The sequence below is a fragment of the Anolis carolinensis genome, unplaced genomic scaffold, assembly GCF_035594765.1.
Source record: "Anolis carolinensis isolate JA03-04 unplaced genomic scaffold, rAnoCar3.1.pri scaffold_8, whole genome shotgun sequence".
Classification (NCBI taxonomy): Eukaryota; Metazoa; Chordata; class Lepidosauria; order Squamata; family Dactyloidae; genus Anolis; species Anolis carolinensis.
Genome location: NW_026943819.1, coordinates 18,205,545 through 18,229,714, shown reverse-complemented (window position 1 = coordinate 18,229,714; position 24,170 = coordinate 18,205,545). Strand labels below are relative to the sequence as shown.

Below are 24,170 nucleotides of genomic sequence, written 5' to 3'. Positions count from 1 at the left end.
TGATCAAAGATTTGAATCCTTGTCTCTCAGAGTCCTAGGACTCATTCACACTACAGAATTATAGCACTATTGTTGCACTTTGACTGTTATGATTCCACCCTATGGAAGCCTGGTTTTATAGTTTGGGGAGGCACTAGAACAATGTATTGTGTATTAGCTGTGTATTCTAGACACCTCTCTCTATACTGCAAAACCCATAGTATTCTAGCACTTAACCACTACACCACACTGGCTCTCATTGTTGCCATGTATCTTCATGTCAACAATATACGTTCAGCTCACCTCTGTGGGCCCTTCCAAACATTCAGTCTTCTTCTTGGACTTCTATGGAATGTCACATTATATTTAGTGGGGTGTTTCGTTGGATAATGTTGGTTATCTGATGCTACCTTGCCCAGATCTTTTGATCCAACTCATGTTTTTAACATTATTTTGTATATTGACCTTTTATGACTGTTTCTATCCATGTTGATGTTTTATTGTTGGTGATTTGTTTATTGCTTTTGTTTTGATTTTGTGCTGTTGTGTCCGGGCATAGCCCCATGTAAGCCGCCCCGAGTCCCTTTGGGGAGATGGGGCGGGGTATAAGAATAAAGTTGTTGTTGTTGTTGTTATTATTATTATTATTATTATTATTATTATTATTATTATTATTATTATATAACCCAGAATTGTCAGAACCCTGCTACTAGAGCCTGTATGTGGCTCTGAGTTTCAGGGTCACTGACATTGATAAGACACCTGCGTCTCAGGACTCGGAGAAGAAACGGCTGCTGGACTTGGCGGGGAATTTGCGCGGGGTTTTACTGAGCGGGAAGAGACTTTTCAAATGAGGGGGAGGGTATATAAAGGATGGTTGGCCGGAGTCTCCCATTCTTGGCTTTTCGGATGTTTATGTTTCCTGCAGTAAAGTTTCTGGTGATATCACAGAGAGTCTCGTGTGTTCATTCAGGAGCGGCTGTGGTGAGCTGACACTAAGCCAAGAATATAGACACCATCCCGCCGTAGCGGTGAGGTGTAACATGCAAGTGGAGGATGAAGAACTCTTGGGCGCAGGAGGAGGAAGGTCGGGAAGGGCCACTCCCGAGCCGGACGCTGAGTTCCACCAACTGGCGGCCCTGGCGTCATCCACCGCTTATGCCCAGCCAAATGGGGTAACCCAGAGGCGTGGAGTGGTGCGGGGAGACAGCACCGGAGGAGAGGAAGGTTCACCTTCCCCAGGCCCACAAAGGATGGTGTTTCTGGAGGAGAGGATGTCGGCGATGGAGACCACCCTGGCAGTAATGTCGAGGGCGATGGAGCGCCTGGCGTTTTTGGTGGAGCCAGAGAGAGGAAGGGAACTTCGGGCTGGCTCAATGTGGGACGTGAGCGTGGGAAGCAGCCAGGGCTTTGCAGACCTCCCAGCACCGAAGGGAAGGGAAATGCGAAAGGAGCCCGGCGCCCGGCCCAAGACCCAAACAAGCCTGACGCGGGTGGAGGAGAGTGACGACGAAGGGGAAAAGCCTCCGAGAATCCCGGCTACACTCCCAGCTGAGACCCTAGTGCCCCTGGCGAATGCCGGGCGTGGCACAGGGCCAAGAGAAACGGCAACAGGGCCCACTGGTCCGCAAGGGGGCTTGCGACGGGCGGAGAATTGGGGATTGCCACCACAGGGACCCCTACCGAGACGAGAGGAACTAAGGATCGAGTTTGGGGGAGAGTCCTCTGAACTGGATTTTTTCCTTACCACGGTGAGGGGCTATATGGAAGATAATGCTCACACTTTTAGAACGGAATCCAGCCGGATACGGGCCATTGGCGCAGTGTTGAAGAGGGGAGCGGCTAGCTGGTACGTTCAGCTGCACGCGCGGCGCGACCCATGTCTGGGGTCAGTCCGACGCTTTATGGGGGCTCTGGAGACCCGTTTCCGAGATCCATTGGAGCAGATCCGGGCGAGGGAGAAGTTGAAGACCGTCTCCCAGGGGCAGAGGTCGGTATCTGAGTATGCGGAGGAATTCCAATGCCTCGCCGAAAAGGTGCCGGAATGGTCTGCAGTGACAAAGATGGAACTCTTCAAAGAGGGGCTCAGGCGGGAGATCCTCTCCTGGGCGGTGCATCGTGATGAGCCTGACACACTGCGCGGATGGATTCAGCTGGCGGGGCGCGTCGAGACATCGCTGGCCCAGGCGAGGAGGCACCGAGGAGCGCTACAGCAACGGCCGCAGATGAAAGAGGGGAGCCGGAAGGAGGGATCAGCCCCAGCCGGGAGGAGAGCGGAGCCGACAGGGAACGTGAGCGCCAGCAGGAGTGGCTGCTTTGTGTGCGGCCGGTTGGGCCACAGAGCTGCCGAGTGCTGGCAGAGAAAAGGGGAAAGCGGAGGCCAGCCCAAACCAAGAGCCGTGGCAGGAAAACGCGCCGAGGAAGAAACACCGATGAGGCACCATTCGGGGGGGTTGGTAAGTCAGGACAAAGCTATGATAGTGGTCCCCATTCAGCTTGAAAATGGCAGCAAACAAGCAACCTGCAAAGCGTTTGTGGATTGTGGATGTTCCAGGAACATCATTTCCCCTGAATTAGCCGAGGGATTAGGATGCGAAAGAACGAACCTAGAATCCCCAATAGCATTTTCGCAGTTGGACGGATCCACAGCATCAGGATCGTTAGCTAGGTACAGTGCCGAAGAAGTAAAGTGTAAGATAGGGAGTTGGGAAGGAAAGGTGTCATTTGTGATATCACAAATAGCCAGCTATAATGTTATACTAGGCATGCCGTGGCTGGGGCAGGCCAACCCGCAAATCAACTGGGAGGATAAGAGCATGATTTTCGGGATGAGTTTGGAAGAAGGGAGCCAGGAAGTTGAGAGGGAGCCGGGGAAAAGGGGGGGAGGAAGACTCTATCAGAATAGCAGAACTGGCAGATAAATTACCCCCAGAGTATCGGGATTTTGTGGACGTGTTTGACGAGAAGGAAGCAGACAATTTCCCACCGAAGCGGAGAGTTGAAGTGAAAATAGAGCTAGTCCCAGGAGCAGAGCTTCCCAAGGCAAAGATATACCCGATGTCGGCTAGGGAAAAGGAGGAACTGAGAAAGTACATTGATAAAAACCTAGCGAGAGGTTTCATAGAACCTTCGAACTCCCCTTTAGGGGCACCTGTGTTGTTTAGGCGGAAAAAGGACCAAACGCTGAGGCTCTGCATTGACTACAGGGGCCTGAATGCAATCAGTACTGTAAATAAATACCCTCTACCCTTAGTGAAGGACTTGATCGCCCAGTTATCGGAGGGACAGATATTCACTAAATTGGATTTAATTGAGGCTTACCATAAATTGCAGATCAAACCAGAGGACAGGTGGAAGACGGCCTTCTCCTGCGCCTTCGGATTATTCAATTATTGTGTGCTCCCATTCGGTTTATGCGGGGGAGGGGCCGCGTTCATGCAATTAATCAACGAAGTGTTGCATCCATTATTGTACAAGGGAGTCTTTATTTTTTTAGATGACATATTGATAATGTCTCGGACCAAGGAGCAACACGTAGAACTAGTCAGGGAAGTCCTACAAAAGTTGAGGGAAGCAAAGCTGTATGCGAAGCTTGCCAAGTGTGAGTTCAATAAAGACCAGATAGACTTTCTGGGGTATAGGATTTCCTCCCAGGGAGTGGCGATGGACCCTGCGAAGGTGGAAGACGTAAGGGGGTGGGAAGCCCCCAGAACACGGAAGCAGCTGCAATCCTTCCTGGGGTTCGCAAACTTCTATAGAACATTTATCAAGGACTTTGCGCGCCTCACTTTGCCATTAACGGATTTGTTAAAGACTAAAGGCAGGGGAGAAACAGCCAAAGTGAAGGCCCCAGGGGCCAAACTGACCTGGACAATAGAATGCCAGGAAGCTTTCGAAGCCCTAAAAAAGCGTTTTACCGAGGAGCCTGTCCTACAGCACCCTGATATGTCTAAGGCCTTTGTACTACATTGCGATACGTCAGACCGGGCATATGGGGCAGTTCTGCTGCAGAAAGACGAGGGGGGGAACCTGAAGCCATGTGGCTATCTGTCGAAAAAGTTTAGCGATACAGAAAAAAACTGGCCGATTTGGGAGAGAGAAGCCTTAGCGATTCTGAAAGCACTAGAGTGCTGGAGACACTTTCTGGAAGGAAGTGGAACACCGTTTGAGGTGTGGACTGATCATAGAAATTTACAGTATCTGAGATCCCCTCGTAAACTATCAGCGAAGCAGATTAGATGGGCCCAATATTTCAGCCGTTTTGATTTCAGACTCAAGTTCTTCCAGGGGAAACACAACATACTCGCTGACGCTCTCTCTCGGATGCCTCAGCACGGGGGAGGAATTCAGGAATCTGAGGGGAGCCTTTTCCTAGATAAGCAATGGGGCCTGGCAGTACTGACTCGAGCACAAGCAGCCAAAGAAAACAAACGCACTGCCATTTCCACGGGGGGAGGAGAAATATGGGAGGAAGAGTTGAAGCGAGCATATGGAATGGACAAATGGTTACAAACGAACAAAGAACAGGGAGAACTGTGTGGGGATTTGGTGTTTGTTAATAAGAAATTGTATATTCCTGAATGTTTAAGACAAGAAATGTTAAGGAAATGCCACGATAACAAGGGTGCAGGTCATCTAGGCCCCACCAGGACTATTAAACTGTTGGCCAAACAATGCTGGTGGCCCGGAATGAGGAAAGACGCCAGGGGGTACGTCACGCAGTGTGAATTATGTGCAGAGGGCAAGACACCACCTGGGAAGCCCCAGGGGCTATTGCAGAAGGTGGTGGAGCCCATGAGGCCATGGGAATGCGTGGCAATGGATTTTGTAGGCGAACTACCCCCAGCAGAGGCTACAGATACATTTGGACAATATTGGACCTATTCTCAAAACAGGCACACTTTGTGGCCCTGCCAAAACTCCCCTCGGCTGAAAAGCTCGCTGATTTGTATGTGAAGCATGTATATCGCCTACATGGGTGCCCCGACAAAATAATTAGCGACCGGGGAGTCCAATTCACTGCAAAATTTTGGGGAAAATTCTTACAGCTGTTAGGAGCGGAAAGGAATCTGAGCTCGGCTTTTCATCCCGCGACCAACGGGGGGGTCGAACGTACCCAACAGACACTGTGCCAATTCTTGAGGATGTACACCAATTATAGACAGGACGATTGGGCGGACCTTCTTCCGTTTGCTGAGATGGCTTTTAACGGGGCCGTACATTCGGCCACAGGTCGTGCCCCATTCGAAATAGTATACGGACAGGAGGTGGCACCTTTCCCCAGGCTACCCGAGTGGAAGGAAGGAGAGGGCCAGACCGACAAGGAATGGCCGGCCAAAATTAAGCAAGGGTGGCAGACCGTGGTGGAGGCATTGCGGGAAACACAAAAGAAGTACAAGCTCTTTGCAGATCGTAGACGCCGAGAGGGGGACAAATTGGGCGAAGGAGATCTGGTTTGGTTGAGCACAAAAAACCTGAAATTGGGGTTCCCATCTAAGAAATTGGCTCCACGCTATATAGGGCCGTTCAGGGTAGCGAAAAGAATAAACGAAGTGACCTATGAGCTGAGGCTACCCAAGGACCTAGGAAAGGTACACCCGGTATTCCATTGCAGCCTGTTAAAAAAGTATAAAGGAACTCTGGACAGCGGAGAACAATAGTTGTGTTTAATCTTTTCCTTCCAGGACGAAGGGGAGGAGGACGCCATGTCAGAACCCTGCTACTAGAGCCTGTATGTGGCTCTGAGTTTCAGGGTCACTGACATTGATAAGACACCTGCGTCTCAGGACTCGGAGAAGAAACGGCTGCTGGACTTGGCGGGGAATTTGCGCGGGGTTTTACTGAGCGGGAAGAGACTTTTCAAATGAGGGGGAGGGTATATAAAGGATGGTTGGCCGGAGTCTCCCATTCTTGGCTTTTCAGATGTTTATGTTTCCTGCAGTAAAGTTTCTGGTGATATCACAGAGAGTCTCGTGTGTTCATTCAGGAGCGGCTGTGGTGAGCTGACACAGAATATCAAGGCAGAAAATCCCACAACATCTGCTTTGAACTGGGATATCTGAGTCCAACTGCCATATATCCTAGTTCAAAGCAGATAATGTAGAATTTTATTTAGCTATTTGGAGGGGGCCTGACTTATGGTTACCTTATCAAAGGAGTTTTATGGCAAGATTTATTCAGAATTGGTTTGGCCATTCCCATCCTCTGAGGCACAGAGAGTGCACCTTGACCAAGGCTATCCAATGAGTTGCCATAACTGAGCAGGGATTTGAACTTTGGTCTGCCAGCGTCCTGCTGCCTCTCAGTTGTTTAGTCGTCTCCAACTCTTGGTGACCTCGTGGACCAGTCCACACCAGAGCTCTCTTTCTGCCATCACCGCCCCCAGTCCCTTCAAGGTCAACCCAGTCACTTCAAGGATACCGTCCATCCATCTTGCCCTTGGTCGGCCTCTCTTCCTTTTTCCTTCCATTTCCCCCAGCATCGTGATCTTCTCCAAGCTTTCCTGTCTCCTCATGATGTGGCCAAAATACTTCATCTTTGCCTCTAGTATCCTTCCCTCCAGTGAGCAGCCAGGCATTATTTCCTGGAGGATGGACTGGTTGGGTCTTCTTGCGGTCCAAGGCACTCTCAGGATTTTCCTCCAGCACCAGAGTTCAAAAGCGTTTCTCTTCCTTCGCTCAGCCTTCCTTATGGTCCAGCTCTCGCATCCATAGGTTACTATGGGGAATACCATTGCTTTCACTATGCGGACCTTCGTTGCCAGTGTGATGTCTCTGCTCTTCACTATTTTGTCAAGCTTGGCCATTGCTCTCCTCCCAAGAAGTAAACGTCTTCTGATTTCCTGGCTGCAGTCTGCATCCACAGTGATCTTCGCACCTAGAAATATAAAGTCGGTCACTGCCTCCACGTTTTCTCCCTCTATTTGCCAGTTATCAATAGGTGTAGTTGCCATGATCTTGGTTTTCTTGATGTTTAACTGCAACCCAGCTTTTGCACTTTCTTCTTTCACCTTGGTGATAGGGCTCCTCAGCTCCTCCTCGCTTTCGGCCATCAGAGTGGTATCATATGCATACCTAAGGTTGTTAATGTTTCTTCCAGCCATTTTAACTCCGGCCTTGGATTCCTCGCCAGAGTCCTAGCCTAACACTATTTCTTCGCTCATATAGCACATTTCCAGCATTAAAATGGAGAAAGGAGTTTTTTGGAATGTTAAGTTGTATGTCAGTTGTTTTACCATAACAGCTCAATTTATTTATTTATTTATTTATTTATTTATTTACAATATTTCTATTCTGCCCTTCTCACCCCAAAGGGGACTCAGGGCGGATTACAATGAACACATATATGGCAAACATTCAATGCCAACAGACAAATATAGACAGACTGTGATGACTCATGGGCCTTGTAGTCCTGTTCCTAGTACTATTGTGGCAGACGAAGAGATTCGCCAAGGACTACGTTTCCCATTCTCACTTAAGGATGGGCTACTATGCTACAGGAATCATGTTTACATTCCTCCAGGTCCCGGCAGAGAAAAAGCACTTCATCTGTGTCATGACAGCAAGCCAGCAGGACATTTTGGGCTATTTAAAACCATGCACTTGATCCTACGAGATTTCTGGTGGCCCAAGATCCGCAAGGATGTGGAGAAATATGTCAATACCTGTCCTGTATGTCAGCGTTCCAAGACACGAAGGGAGAAGCCATCAGGGCTACTGCATCCCCTTCCCACTCCTTCTCGCCCATGGGAGATAATTTCCGCGGATTTTATCACTGACTTACCACCCTCCCTTGGATTCACCACGATTCTAGTAGTGGTGGACCTTTTTACCAAGTTGGCCCATTTCATCCCCTGCGATGGTCTCCCCACGGCCAAAGAGACTGCAGATTTATTCCTTCAACATATTTTCCGACTACATGGATTGCCCAAGAGTTTAGTCACTGACCGTGGATCTCAATTCACCTCTCGTTTCTGGAAAGCACTACAAAAACTAATGGGCATAGACTCTCGTTTATCTTCAGCTCACCATCCCCAAACGGATGGGCAAACGGAGCGCACCAACGCCACTTTGGAACAATACCTTCGCTGTTATGTAAACTACCAACAGGACAATTGGGCTTCCCTATTACCTCTGTCAGAGTTTGCATACAACAATGGTGTCCAGGCTTCAACTAAAGAAACCCCGTTCTTTGCAAACTACGGTTTCCATCCACGTTTCTTTCCTTCTGTCATTGAAACCTCAGAAGTCCCTGCAGCGGAGGACTGGCTGCAGGAACTCACAGCAGTACAAGAACTTTTACACCAACAACTGGATCAAGCCAAGAAGGACTACAAACGCCACGCTGACGGCCATCGCCAGCCGGGCCCCGAGATCAAGGTAGGAGATCGGGTTCTGTTGTCCACTCGCTTTTTGCCCTCCCACCGTCCCTGCCGGAAGTTAGATGCCCGTTTCATTGGTCCTTAGCCAGTGGTGGCGCAACTTAACCCCGTGACTTTCAAACTCCAACTTCCGCGCTCCATGCGCATTCATCCGGTGTTCCATCGTTCCCTGCTCCTTCCGGCGGATGGTGTACGCCCTGATGCGGGCCGGTCGGCCCCCGCCCCTGTTTTGGTGGACGGGGAGGAGGAATTCGAGGTTCAGGACATTTTGGATTCTCGCTTCCATCGCCGCCGCCTTCAGTAGCTCATTGACTGGGTGGGTTTTGGCCCCGAAGAACGCTCCTGGGAAGACGCTTCCACAGTCCATGCCCCCGACTTAGTCCGCCGCTTCCATCAGGCCTACCCTACCAAGCCGCGGCCCCGCAACTCGAGGAGAGGGGCCCTGTTTGAGGGGGGCCTTGAGGGCGGGGATAGTGTGATGACTCATGGGCCTTGTAGTCCTGTTCCTAGTACTATTGTGGCAGACGAAGAGGAAAACATGGGGTTTTCGCCGGTTCAGGAAGAGCCGGAGTCTCTTCACCTGCAGGATGTTGATGTTTGCCCACAAGAATTCAGCCAAACAGGCCTTAGGCAGAACTCCCCCCCGTTTCCCAGGAGGGAAAATTATTCTAAAGATAGGGGAGTCAGGGAGGCTAATCGGAGAAGCCTGAGAATCGCTGGCAAACAAATGGCTGATTAGGTTTGCTTCCCTTGGGAAATTCTAAGGAGTCATGCATCTGGACAGAGTTGGGTTTCGCTTCTCGTTCTCTAGGGAAAGAGTTCTGTTGGCGGGAAAACGAGACCCAATATAGGTGTTTGGCGCGAGGGATTCTTTGCGGAGTCAATTGATCAGCTTGAGGAGAGAGATCATGTGTGGACTTCGTAATCCCAGTTCCTTGCTTCCCAGATCAAGCTTCAAGCCTTGCCCTGTCTCACGGTTTTACCACGGACTCTGTTTCATGCTTCATGTTTGCCTCGTCTTCAGTCACGGATCTAGCCAAGAATCAAGTTTATTTCCAGCCTTGTTGTCAAGCTTCATTGGACTTTAAAGACTCTGTTATTTCCCCACACTATTGCTTGGCAAAGTGTGTGTTTCGGTCAAGTGGATTAAAACTTTGAACTCTAATATCTTATATTGGACAATACATTTCTGGACTATATTTGACCTCATCTGAAAGGTCTGCTTCTGAACTATATTCTTCACTTGTTTTTATTGATTTTATATATTTCTTAAATAAAGATATTAGATAGAGACTGGCCTCTGTGTAAGGTTATTGGTGCTCTGCAGCCAGGGTCCTGACACAGACACAGAGGCATTTAACATTTTTTTCCAGCTTCACGATTCCGGCCACAGGGGGAGCTGTTGCTTCACTGTCCACTAGTGGTTGTACTTCCTCAGTCCTTTCCTCGTGTTTTGCTGGCAGTTTTTATGATGTTGTAAATTAGTTAAATTAGCCTCCCGCATAAAGCGTACCTAAATTTCCCTACTTGACAGATGCAACTGTCTTTCGGGGCTGCATAGGTCAACAGCAAGCCGGGCTATTTAATGGTCGGGGGCTTAACCCGACCCGGGCTTTGAACTCATGACCTCTCGGTCAGTAGTGATTTATTGCAGCTGGTTACTAGCCAGCTGCACCACAGCCCAGGTCAAGACAAAAAGGCTCAAAGTAAAATTGTTGTGGGTCAAGACAAAAAGGCTCAAAGTAAAATTCCACATCCTTCTTTCCCATAGTGTGCACATACACACATTTAGATTTTAGTCCCTGGCGGGATACAGCATCCTCCGGTCCAGGCTGCTTCATCTGCCTTAGCCAAGCTTATCCTCCGGGCCTTCTGGTTGCTATCAGAGAATCCAGCATCTGATTAGCATAAGTAGCATGACCTTTCTCTCCCTTTCTCTTTCTCCTGCCATCTGATTTGCCTGCAGTATTATAGAAGGATTCGTGCTTTATTGCACCCAAATCCTAAGACATTTAATTTCTCCTGCCATCAGCAGTTTCTCGGGAAACAGCTAAACCTGAGCTGCTAGATGCTGGAGTCAGAGGAAAATGGGAAAGCCAGGGGCACGGGAGGAAAAGAGTGCATACATTTTGAGAAGTCCAGAAAACTGGTGGATTCAGCAGCCCTCCCTGTTCAATTCCAGTCTCCACACTCCTCTTTTCCACCTCCCTAACTCATTCCCATTTACAATTCTAATCTGCGCACTCCTCTTTTTCCACCTCCTAAACTGGCACACCTCATTTCTTATTGAAATGCAGTGTGCACACAGCAGGACAATTAAGTCGGTATCTTGACCTTGCCTCCCTAGAAACCTAGGCAGACACTAATGCTATACAAAAAACACTGTCTTTATCCTAAAAAACAGCACAGCGGGGCAAATGTAGTTGTTTGATGTATTTCATAAGAGCCCCACCATGGCCTATCAACTCTGGCAGTTGTCCATCCCTGCTTGTTACTCCCCAAGAGAAAACACAGACATGATTTTGCTGCACACAAGCAAGAATTCTGCCCTCTCCCTCATTAATTTTTTCTTCAACCTTCTAGCATTGGGTGAGACACTAAAAACTGTTCACTTATGACTTTTCTGTTTGCTTTGTTCATGTTCCATTGGTAATTTGCCTATCCCTTTTCTTTGGATGCCTAAACTATATTGCTAAATAAATGCTCATCTGAAGGTCTAAGTTACCTGTCTTGTCAAAGGCTTCAATGGCTGGAATCACTGGGTTGCTGTGAGTTTTCTGGGCTGTATGGCCATGTTCCAGAAGCATTCTCTCCTGACATTTCGCCCACCTCTATGGCAGGAATCCTCAGAGGTTGTGAGGTGTATTGGAAAACTAAGCAAGGGAGGTTTATATATCTGTGGAAGGTCCAGTGTGGGAGAAAGAACTCTTGTCTGTTGGAGGCCAGCGTGAATCTTGTAATTAATCACCTTGATTAGCATTATTGGTCTAGCAAGCTTAATTTCTGCCTGGGGAAATCCTTTGTTCACCAACCCAGTTTGTGTTACTGTGCTGCTAATCATTTGATAATAATCAACCTGAAGGCTGCCAGGTTCAAATCCCACCCGGGGAGAGCGCGGATGAGATCCCTCTATCAGCTCCAGCTCCATGCGGGGACATAAGAGAATCCTCCCACAAGGATGGTAAAAACATCAAAACATCCAGGTGTCCCTTGGGCAACGTCCTTGCAGACGGCCAATTCTCTCACACCAGAAGCGACTCAGGTTGCTCCTGACATGAAAAAATAATGATTGGGAATTGAAAGAAAAAATTCATTTTAAGGAAAGATTCCTATTGGGAGCAATGATTTCACACACATCACCTTGGATATATCCTGCCTTTGTCTCACAATGAGTCCCAGAAACTGTGTAATGTAGAACTTCAGCCTTGAAACCATCAAGTCATTTCTATTTCCATTTAAAGTGTGAGCACTATGCCATTATAGCACTATAACTCCACTTTAACTGCCTTGGTTCAATCCTATGGGATCATGGGGTTTGGAATTTCAGAAGGAGCACATTGAATTGTTCCGCAGGAAGACCTAATGCCTCACCAAACTACAAGCCCTAGGATTCCATACAATGTTGGCATGACAATTTTGTGTCCCTTCTGGTTGTTCACTATAGTGATTTTGAGGCAGGAATTCTTCAAAGTGGGATTCATTCATTGCCTTCCAATGAGGATAAGAGTGTGTGACTTGCCCATGGACTCCCAGTGGGTTTCCATAGCTGGATTCAAATCTTGGCTTCCCAGAGTCCAACACTCAAACTACTATACCCCATTGGCATCCTATAATATAACATTACAATTGTGTAATGTGAATGGGCCCAAAAGCATCCACAAAAACATCAGCCCTTTTTTAAATAAGACTCTGACCCACCCCCACCCCCCAATGCATCAAAATCCATTAGATTCTTTGCATCGCCCGGGGATAATTCTCTACCACCCTACAGCAGGGAAGATTTTCTCAAATTTCACATGTGTAGCAATGAACCAAAATATCACAGAGCTGAGGGCATTAGCACTGCAGTCTGCACTTGACACTTGTCAGGACTGATGAGTATATCTCAATTTCCAGATCCTGATGTGGCTCGCATTAAAACCCAGGCAAGGATTCAGATCAGATCTGACAGGAGATTAATTCTGAGCCAAGCAGCGTTCATGCCCCCCTCATAAAACATTTCCCAAAAAAAGATGAAGTGTTAGAATCCCGACTCCCTGGCGACCACACCTGGGCAACCTTTGGTATTTGGCAGCGTGAAGGATTGGCACTAGAGTGCCACAGATGCGGGTGCCCTCTTGATATGCATGCGAAAGCATCCTCAACACAGTGTGGTAATGAGCTTTTAAATATTCCATTTTATTAATATGCATAGCCTGTCTGACTAGATGGAATTAAACATGCTGGCTGAAAGCGTACCTTGAAATAAATGATAAATACCATAAATTTGCCTGTGCTGTTTCCTGATCACTTATCTAGTCAGTCACCGCTAGCGATTTGAGCGATTTAAACAAAAAATTTGGCTGCTTTATTACTTAATTTTGTTTAATTTTTTTTACGGTTTTAATACTGTTTAATGCTGTAACCCACTTTGGGAGTTTTAAAATGAAAAGTGGTATAGTAATGTCTAGGTAAATAAATATATTCATGAAAGCAAGCAGACATGCAGACTCAGTGGGTGGGAAAGTCTACGATTTACAAGAGCACCAAAATGGGTCCATTGGTTGCATCCACAAAGGCAACAAGAGAGCATTTTAATGTTTGTATGACTTGCCTTGTTTCTATATTTACGATGGCGGATGACTTGACCATGGACTCCTGCTCTCTTGGTTGAATAAGAGTGAATTTACTGCAGGTTGAGACTTCTTTAATATTGGCCCATGTCTTCAAAGTATCTTTGGGTACAAACATGCTAAAAACCAAACTTTGGAAAATTCAACATTAGCCAAGTTGTCTAAGCTCTGCCAAAAACTCAGGAAAGGCTCACAATAGGAATGGAGAAATCTGCCAGTTCCAGTTTTTCCTGTGTGCGAATGAAGAAAGTTACACATTTTGTTAAATTCTTAACAAAATTAATCTCAAATGAAATTCTCCCCCATGGTTAAATCTCCAGACATATCACTCAACACTCAGTTTGGAACCTGATGTACCAAAAATCTGCTCCCTTTTCCTTATTAGTTCTTTCTGGGTGTTTAATATGTTCAGTCTGTTCTCTGACTTGACCATTTCTTGTACAGGGGACGGGCTGTGGCGCAGGCTGGTAAACAGCTGCTGCAATAAACCACTTTGACCATGAGGTCATGAGTTCGAGGCTAGCCCATGGCGGGGTGAGCACCCATCAATTAAAAAAATAAAATAAAAAATAGCCCCTGCTCGTTGCTGACCTAGCAAGCTGAAAGATAGTTGCATCTATCAAGTAGGAAATAAGGTAGCACTTATAAAAGTGGGGAGGCAAGTTTAACTAATTTATGACTTGGAATGAGGAAGTGCCATCAAAGTGGATGATGAAGCAGCTGCTCCCCCCCTGTGGCCAGAATTGAACATCCCCTCAGGAGAAGGTTAAATTGCCTCTGTGTCTGTCTGTCTGTCTGTCTCTGTTTGATGTGTTAATGGGCATTGAATGTTTGCCTTATATGTACATAATATGATCCGCCCTGAGTCCCCTTCAGGGTGAGAAGGGCGGAATATAAATACTGTAAATAAATAAATAAATAAATAAATAAATAAATAAATAAATAAATAATAAATAAATAAAGAAGAGTCAAAATAACCATGTCATGCTTCATGTGGTGTTGTTTCAATGCTAAAATTTGTCCTGTTGGACTGTTGCCACATGGTACCATAGAGCTGTCACTGCTGAACTGCTCAATATCAGGTTTCTTCATTGTCTCTTGCAGACCGTGCTCCGTGATGGGAAGAGAGAGAGTATCATGAGCACACTCTTTGTCTCTCCATCGGACATTGAGAATGGCCAGACCATTGCCTGCCGAGCCACCAACAAAGCCATCCCCAGCGGAAAGGAAACCTCTGTCACTATTGACATTCAACGTAAGTTTGTTTACTCTTTGTTTCAGCAAAAATCCTCTTGGAAATCAACCTACATCCTTACTATCTGAAGTTGTATTGCAAACTATTGCAGTCATTCCTTTTCACAACCCCATAAACCAGGGGTCCCCAAACTTTTTAAGCAGAGGGCCGGTCCACAATCTTTCAGAGTGTTGAGCGGCCGAATTATTGTTTGAAAAAAAAAATACAAACAAATTCCTATGCACACTGCACATGTCTTATTTGTAGTGCAACAACAACAACAACGAAAGAACAATACAATATTTAAAAATGAAAACAATTTTAACCAACATAAACCTATTAGGATTTCAATGGGAAGTGTGGGCCTGCTACTGGCCAATGAGATAGTCAAGTTAATTAGGATTGTTGTTGTTGTTGTTGTGTGCCTTCAAGTCATGTCAGACTTTGGCTGAGCCTAAGTCTAAAATTATTTATTTATTTACTGCATTTATTTACTACATTTATATCCCACCCTTCTCACCCCGAAGGGGACTCAGAGCAGCTGTATGTACATACAATATATTATATTATTAGCATAACACAATATTAGCATTATATATTACTATATTGAACTATACCACTATACTATTATATAATATGTAATATATAACATATAATTAATATTATTATATGGTATTACTATTAGTATTATATTGTGTAACATAAGATTATTATCAATATTATATGTATATACAATATATTATATTATTAAAACTGATATAAAAATATTATATTATAAAACTGAGGGCGGGGGCCAGGTAAATGACCTTGGAGGGCTGCATCCGGCCCCCGGGCCTTAGTTTGGGGACCCCTGCCATAAACCCTTAGGATGGGGTTAGCTTGTGATCTGCCAATTCCGGTTAACCTGAAATGCCCATTAGCCCTAACCAAAATATTCATTTGTGAGAAATTATGGGTGTTGCAGCCCTACAGCATCTGGGTCCCCAAGTGTTTCATACTTGCATTCAGGACATCATTTTTGTGCAGTACATGAGGAATTCTCAGAATCCACATTAGTCCACAGATCCACAATTTGAGGGGATTTAGGACGTTATCACATGAGGCTTATAACCCATGATGGAGGCTCCCTGGCCACAAATGAAGAAGCTTAACATCACATGACGTTATTCTAAACTCACTGCAAACTAATCTTCAGCTTGTGCTGAAGCAGTCATTTTTGGAAGTGGGCAAAACTAAGGGCTGCTGAATGTATTTTCTAAGAGTCTTTAAAGGCATTTTCAGCCCCATGGCTTTAGGACCAATGACATCTGTTGTGGATGTATTGTGAGTTTCTATCTGTCGCAGTTTCCTTTTCCCAATCTTCTGCCATTTCTGCTTCAGGAAGGAAGACAGACAAAATCTCTGGCTGCAAAGCCATAAGTTTCTCCTGTCCCCCTGATGGTTTCCTTTTTTAAAAATTCAAGTACAGTAGAGTCTCACTTATCCAACGTAAACGGGCCGGCAGAACATTGGATAAGCGAATATGTTGGATAATAAGGAGAGATTAAGGAAAGGCCTATTAAACATTAAATTAGGTTATAATTTTACAAATTAAGCACAAAAACATCACATTATACAACAAATTTGACAGAAAAAGTAGTTCAATACGTAGAAATGCTATGTAGCAATTACTGTACTTACGAATTTAGTACCAAAATATCACAATGTATTGAAAACAATGACTACAAAAATGCGTTGGATAATCCAGAACGTTGGATAAGCGAGTGTTGGATAAGTATTGTACCATGCTGCCTATATGGATTTCCCCTCTTAATTAGATTTTTCTTTCCTTGCAAGACTTTTTGCAGAACCTCCGCTCCTACATGGTTGTGTGTCACCAAACAAGGTTTCCACGTCAAAACTACACCTGCCCCATGCAGAATACACAAAATAGGAAAATGTTTTTAATTGCAAACTGTTTATTTTTAAAAAATTAGTATTTTAAGTGGTTGTAAGGATGATGTTTCGGTATGTTAAAAATGTGAATGCCCAGAGGTGTGCAGAGTAAAAGGCCAGACTTGTGAGATTGTGAACTCTTGGAGTTGTGCAATTTTCACCAAAAAAAGTGGACATGGACAAAGATGGGGAATGTACTGTTTGGAAGGAGTTACACCCTGGCAGCTGCAGTTAGCTAAGCTCACTTTGAGCTTTTCTCAGTGATTTGGGATAATATCAAAAAGGGCTAGGCAGAGACTACTAAAGCCTCTGTTTTAGGAGCTTCATGTGATGAAGTCCTCATATAATAATTAAATGGTGATAACACTATATGTTTGCATTGTGATTCAGCTTGGATGCTGTTATATTTTGATGTTGAAGCCTACCAGAAGATGATACCAAAAGAAGCCTGTGAGGGATGGTGCCATTGTTTCAACTGTGTTTTTAAGCACATAGGGTTAATCGACCCTTATAAACATCTATCATACTAAATTTACTTCTCTCTTATTGGTTTCTTGCATTCTCTTCATGATTTTACTGGTCTTAGCTTCTGAAAAACTTTGGCTGAGTTTGCAGCCTTCCTTTTAATTTCTGTTTCTAATTTTGCTTACTCAGTTTCCTCTAGCCTGCCTACTCTGTTGTTTTGGCCCTGTATATAAGAAACAGATGGCATAAACAGCAAGTGTGATGTTGCTTTAATGAGAAATCAGGATAGGTTTCTGTCTATGTTTTTTCCTAGTAAGCAGGGATGGCCAGAGCTTATAAAGTTCTCGGATACAACTCCCAGAAGCCTCTAGCTTGGATTTTGAGAGTGATCGTCTATTATTATTATTATTATTATTATTATTATTATTATTATTATTATTATTATTTTATTATGACACAGCAAACAAGATAGACATGCTGGATTTCGTATCAAAAAATCACAAGTCAAACACTTCCCAAGTGTCTAGGACTGTGTGATGTATTTTCGGATGATGCGCGCAGATCCCAGAAGGGTGGCCTTTTGCAGTTGGCAGATTGTAATTTTGTCAATGTCTATTATTTCCAAATGCCAGCTGAGATCTTTTGGCACAGCACCCAGTGTGCCCATCACCACCGGGACCACCTGCACTGGTTTCTGCCAGAGCCTTTGAAATTCGATCTTGAGGTCCTGATAGCAGCTGAGTTTTTCCTGTTGTTTTTCATCAATTTGACTGTCACCTTGTATGGCGACATCAATAATCCAAGCATTTTTCTTTTCCACAACTGTGATGTCTGGTGTGTTGTGTTCCAGAACTTTGTCAGTCTGGATTCGAAAGTCCCACAGTATCTTTGCATGTTCATTTTCCATTACCTTTGCAGGTTTGTGATCCCACCAGTTCTTTACTGCAGGGAGGTGGTACTTGAGGCATAAGTTCCAATGAATCATTTGGGCCACATAGTTGTGCCTCTGTTTGTAGTCAGTCTGTGCGATTTTCTGACAGCAATTATTATTATTATTATTATTATTATTATTATTATTATTATTTCTGCTTTACCATACAAGGTGCATCTACACTGCAGACATAATGGTTGGCTCACTATTTAACAATGTATTCAATGGAAGTACCAATATGTTTCAGCCCTTGATCCTCTTTTCTCATTCTCTTGTTCCCCTTCTCATTCTCAATCTCCGTTCTGTTTCTTCTAGCCCCCCATGTTTATATGTGTCTGTCTCCTATTCTCCTTCCCTTTTATCTACAGCATCTCTTTTCTTTCTCCAGCTGCCATAGTGAAAGCCAGAAAGTAGTATGTCCCTTCTTGACTACTACAAATACCATCTTAGGATGCATCTATACTATAGAATTAATGCAGTTTAAGATGACTTTAACTGTTATGGCTTAGTACTGTAGAATCATAGGAGCTGTAGTTTTACAAGGTTTTGAGCCTTCTCTGTTAAAGAGTGCTGGTGCCTCACCAAACAAGAAGTCTTGGGATTCCATAGAATTGAGCCGTGAGAATTAAAGTGGCATTGAAATGCATTAATTCTATAGCATAGATGCACCCACAGTGGAACAAATGCAACATTATTGTATCACCAACACTGCTATTCTTGCTCTATCTGATTGCACCGAATGGAATATGTCAAGATATGACATATATGGGTACTGAAAGGACACATGAGACCTTGGAGGGAGTGGAGATCCTTCTTCTGCTGTAGCCAGAGAGACACGCTTTAGAAATCATCTTAGCAACAACATTTTTGAATGGATTTATTCTTAATAACACAATCATTCACTGGTCAGCCATCAAGGTTGAAGGAAAATGTTCACAGCAGCCATCGACATGCAAGACAAAGTTTAGAAGATTTAGCTCTCTGAATGACTAGAGGTTATTGCCAGATGAATTGACAAGATCCAAAAGCAGCCTGAAAATGAAGGACTAGGGAGGAAAGGGAAAGGTCACCGTATGATGCTGAATGTACACTTCTTGATGGCTCCGTTGTCCATTGTGATTGAACCGAGGAAAATAAATGGGGAGAGGTTAAGAATGCAATTTAGTCGGATTCAGCATAAATTGCTGACAGGTTGTCATATGTCACCTGTTCAAAGAGACGCAACACAGCAGCTTTTAAGCATGGTGCATATGAAACTGGGCTAGAACAAGAAATATAGACCTAAGAATGATGTGTGGGAAAATACTAAATATATTGTTGAATACCCGAGTTAGGAATAATAAGATGTGAAAGAATTAAATGGCAGATCTAGCCAGTATGGTGTTGTAGTTTAAGGTGTGAATGGGAGGAGCAGATCAATTCTGACCACTTAATATGAAGTTCCATAGTGACCAAAGCCATGACTTTGGACCCTTGTAAACAATTGGGCTACTTCTGAAAGCAATTCAGCTTCACTGGACTGCCACCGTACCTTTATATGTCCTTGTCATTGCTGCTAGACTACCATGGAGCTCCAGACAAGCTCCTGGTTGTCATTGGGCAACTTTACTGGCATCAGCAAAGGCATCCAGCAATGTCCAGTAGTGTTCTGTCACGCGCTGGGCCTGTAACTATTGTCTTTTGTATAGAACGTATACTTTATGCCCAGTGGGAAGCCAGGGCACCTCAAAGAGAGGTTCTTGAGGGTTTTCCTGAAATAGATGGTCTTTTGAGTCTTTAATGAAATAACAAAGTCTTTATTGTTGGACAAATAATAAATCTTCAAGGAGTCAAATAACACTTCAAGGTTTCCTTAATAAACTGTTGGCCTTTTCAGTCTTGTCCCCAGGGGATGGGCAGTCGGCTTTGGATAACTGTGCTTTCTCTATAAGAAGAAAACCCCCTTATAACCAATCCCAGGCTGTCTATTATATGGTCCTAGCTGATGTGGGACCCACTACCAATTCCAAATGTGTCTGGGTATCGAGTGGACCTACCAACCAAGGCTTGCAGATGTTTCAGCTGGGGTTCTGTGGATCTGTAATGCTGTTCCCTCTCCGAGGTTTCTTTGGAAACTTTAGGGCTGTTTCCCTCAGGAGATGTGAGGCTGAGAGGCTGTGAGCTCTCAGCCAGAGCTTTTCCCCTGGAATTTCTGTTTCTGTTTTCTCTGATGTTCTATATCCCCAGATGTTCTTGAGATATGAAGCTTTTCTACGGGACGAACTGGTCTACGTCCTATAGCTTAGCTTACTTAAGAGAGACTGACTTAAAAATGGCTCCTTCCTTCCCAGAGCCCTGAACAAGGGGCAGAACCAAACTTAATGAGGATGGACAGGCAGCCTGCCCTATGACTGCAAACATTAGCAGCAAGAAAATAAAGTTGGAGCTTCTGGTACAGCCGTACCAGCACAAGTAGCTCTTTGAAGCTCCATACCATCTGCCATAATGGTAGGAGGGTGATACAGACCCAATCAACCCAACTTTTCCTGTGCTCCTGAGTACAGAGAAAAGGGGGTGGTGCCTCCAGCCCATGTGGACAGCAGGCTATTTGGATTAGGTCTTGTCCAGCTGTCTGTACTGATCCCAAAGTGTGGAATTGCTTCCCAACTTCTCATAACATTGGGTGAAACTGGGTAAAACCCATTTTGCCCTGCATTCTAGTCCAGAAGTCCCTTAATATAATTTGGACATCCAGGAGTGACTTCTGGTCCAATGCAGGCTCTGGGTCCAGTTGAGATAAGACCTCGGTCTGGAAGAAAAACAGAAAAGGCCAAAGACCTTTAAAAGTATGATGCCCAAGATCCCATAGCACTGAGCCATGGTGGTTAAAGTGGTGTCAGACTGCATTAATTCTACAATGAGATGCACTCTTAGCCTCAGAAGGCGGCAAAGGGGAAAAAACCCTCAGAAGAAATCTTGCCAAGAAAACTCCAAATTTGAAAGCACATAACAACAATGAGAATAACAGAAACAACAAAAAAATCATAGTGGGTAATGCCCCCCCCCCTTTTCCCAGTGTTCACTCAAAACCAATTACATATCTAGTTTCAAGCTGTAAAAAATCCCAGCTGAGTTCTGAGTGGTAATGTGAATTTTTGATGTTCTTACTCTTTGTCTTAGGTGTTTAACACAACTCTTTTACCTACTACGATCTTCTGCTGCAAATTTCTATTATTCATATATAATCAAATTGCCATGTTTGCACCTGCTTCTGGTCTCTATTCCAATATCCTTTCCTTTAGCTCCATTTCAGTGTTCCTCCATGAATACTTTCAGAACAAAGACAGATAGCTATCTTCCACCAGATGTTGTTGAACTCCAACTTCGAGCATACTGTACCATTGACTGTGTTGGCCAATATGCTCCTATGTCATAGAAGCTGCAGTTTAACATCTAAAGGATTGTAATTTCCCATTAGCACTTACTGTGGCCACACTCCTTATCTCCTTATTCAAGGAAATTCCAAGGTGAAGGGAAGGGAGAAGAAAAGATGGGCTTGCCTTGAAGAGTTGAGAGAACTGGATGCATCATTTGTCACTTCTTCCCTTTTTTGTCATCTAAGGGAGGGAGAAGAATCCCCTTACATTTTGCACCAAGGGAAGATTCCCTTTTTTTTCATGTTAGAAGAAACCGGAGTTGCTTCTGGAGTGAGAGAATTGGCTGTCTGCAAGGACGTTGCCCAAGGGATGCCCGGATGTTTTGATGTTTTACCATCCTTGTGGGAGGTTTCTCTCATGTCCCCGCATGGAGCTGGAGCTGAAAGAGGGAGCTCATCCGCACTCTCCCCGAGTGGGATTTGAACTTGGGAGCTTTCAGGTCAGCAACCCAACCTTCAAGTCACAAGGCTTTTATCCCCTAGGCCACCGGAGGCTCATCCCTCCCTGCCTCCCTTTAGACACTCCACTCATGTGCCTGTGCAGGCATTGTAAAGTAAAGGTTTTCCCCTACATTAAGCCTAGTTGTGTCCAATTCTGGAGGTTGGTGCTCATCTCCATTTCTAAGCTAAAGAGCCTGCATTGTCCATAGACACCTCCAAGGTCATTTGGCCGGCATGACTGCATACAGCGCTGTTACCTTCCTGCCGGAATGGTACCTATTGATCTACTCACATTTGCATGTTTTTGAACTGCTAGGTTGGCAGAAGCTGGTGCTAACAGTGGAAGCTCACCCTGCTTCCTGGATTCAAAACTTTGACCTTTCTGTCAGCAAGTTCAGCGTCTCCATGGTTTAACCCACTGCGCCCCAGGGGTTCCTGCAGGCTTTATAAATTTCCCAAATTACTATTGCCCCATCAGCCCTTTTTTGCTTTTATGAAAGAGAGCATAAAAGTCTACAATTCAGAGAAATAAGATAGATCTTTGGGGCCAAACTTAGAATTAGATCCCCTAATCATTATCAAGGGGGCTTCCAGTGGTGCAGTGTGTTAAAGCGCTGGGCTGCTGAACTTGTGGACCAAAATAAAAAGACTGCAGGTTCAAATCCGGGGAGCAGAATGAGCGCCCATTGTTAGCCCCAGCTTCTGCCAACCTAGCAGTTCGAAAACACCTCCGGCGGGAAGGTAAGGGCGCTCCATGCAGTCATGCTGGCCACATGACCTTGGAGGTGTCTACAGACAATGCCGGCTCTTCAGCTTAGAAATGGAGATGAGCACCAACCCCCAGAGTCAGAAATGACTGGACTTAACGTCAGGGGAAACCTTTACCTTACCTATGGAAATCACTAGCATGCTAAATTTGTGCAGAATTAAGTCCCCAGTTATAACATTTTATGTGTAAGAAATAGCTTTTCTGAATAAAAATATTTTTTTATTTTTTTTAAAAAACTGCATTTTTTGCAGAAACATGCAGTTTTCTATGTGAACTAACATATAAATTTTGTGCAGAAAGATCCTGAAGTGCAAAGATTCCTGTCAGCACAATATTCTTGTCACCAGAATTTCTTGGTATTCAAAACATATTTTCCCCCAAACATTTTTGAAATTTCTCACCAGCTTTTCTGTGAAATATCGTGAGTGCACTGTGCTTGTTCAAGGTAGGACTCAAGTCTTTTTTCTTGAGCTTCTACTTCCACCTCCACTTACATTTCCACCTCACCAGTGGTCTTTTAAAAAAATATTCCCACTGCCTCTTGCTTTGTGAAAACAGGTTGAAGTTTTGACACAAATATGGGAATATTAGCATAGCGAGAGAAAACTGTGAATGTGGGTGGAAGAGTCTGAGAGAAGCGGTAACCTCGCTCAGCTCCTTCTTGGCACGCAGGATGCAAATTTCCAAACAGCCATTGGGCTCCGGCAATATAAATAGTTTATGGCATATCAAACTATTAAACATGATTTTAATCCCACTTGTGATGTTCGGCACATAACTCACAGGAGGCCTGCTTTGATGTGGCTGGTGGAACGGAAATGACTTTGAACAGATGTTCCAGCTGGAGTCGCTTAGCCTCTCTGTTGCAAACCTCGGGTCTCTTTTCAGGGTGGGTGGGATGCAGATTTGGATTGACTGTGCAATTTAATGACAGTTAAAGGCTGATGTGGGCTATTTACATTCTTGAGCCCCAATTATTCCTTTTGTTCTTAAAGTGGGCCTCCCTTATTTTCTCTCCTTAGGAGAATCTGGAAACTGGGAAGCTCTTATTACTGCACACAGATATATTTATGGTATTCTTTTGAGCAAATCATTTGTGAAACTATTGGTTTCCAGAATAACCTCATACCTAGTGACATGTGAACTTAAAAGGAGACCTCTTTTCAGATAGAAATTACCAAGATTTGTGAGGTGGGGCACATAGAGCAGAAATTGGAATGTATAGGCATCAGAGAGCAGTCTTTTTTTTAATTTTCATTAAAGTTTCGAGTGATATGTACAGCAAAAGTGTGGGAATAAAGGTGATTATAGAAAAGAAAGGTGAAAATAATAAAAGAGAGAGAGAGAGAGAGAAATAATAATAAAAATAATAACAAAAATGATAAAATAAAATAGAATAAATATGTACATACATTGACTTCCATCTTTTACACAGTTACTTTAGTGGGTTTTTGATTGCCTTTTCTTATCTCTTTCTCTCTAGTGTCGGTATCTTCTTACACTCAATCTATAATAACAAATCCTATGCTTAAATTAACACCTTCATTTCCTCTTCTTTCAAGTAGTTTTTTTTTATCAATTCCCAGTTAGTTTGTTTTTTAGGTCTACCGTGATTATTTTTTAATAAATACGTCAACTTGTCCATATTCATTATTTCCAACGCCTTATCTCGGGAGTTTCTTTCTTTTTCCAATATTTGGCATATGTCATTCTTGCTGCCGTAGTAACGTAATTAAAAAGAATTTCTTTATCTTTTTCTTTTTCAGTGTTAAGCATCCCTAAGAGAAAA

At 44.4% G+C, this 24,170-nt stretch overlaps 1 protein-coding gene across 4 annotated transcripts in view; it reads left to right on the top strand.

Annotated features, from left to right (window-relative positions):
* Positions 1-24,170, top strand: part of kirrel3 (kirre like nephrin family adhesion molecule 3) — a 960,216-nt gene that overhangs the window by 729,883 nt on the left and 206,163 nt on the right. For all 4 annotated transcript variants that reach the window (XM_062960868.1, XM_062960866.1, XM_062960867.1 and 1 more), the window contains one exon: positions 14,296-14,446. In XM_062960868.1, coding sequence (XP_062816938.1) covers positions 14,296-14,446 — 151 coding nt within the window. The remainder of the gene's footprint in view (positions 1-14,295; positions 14,447-24,170) is intronic.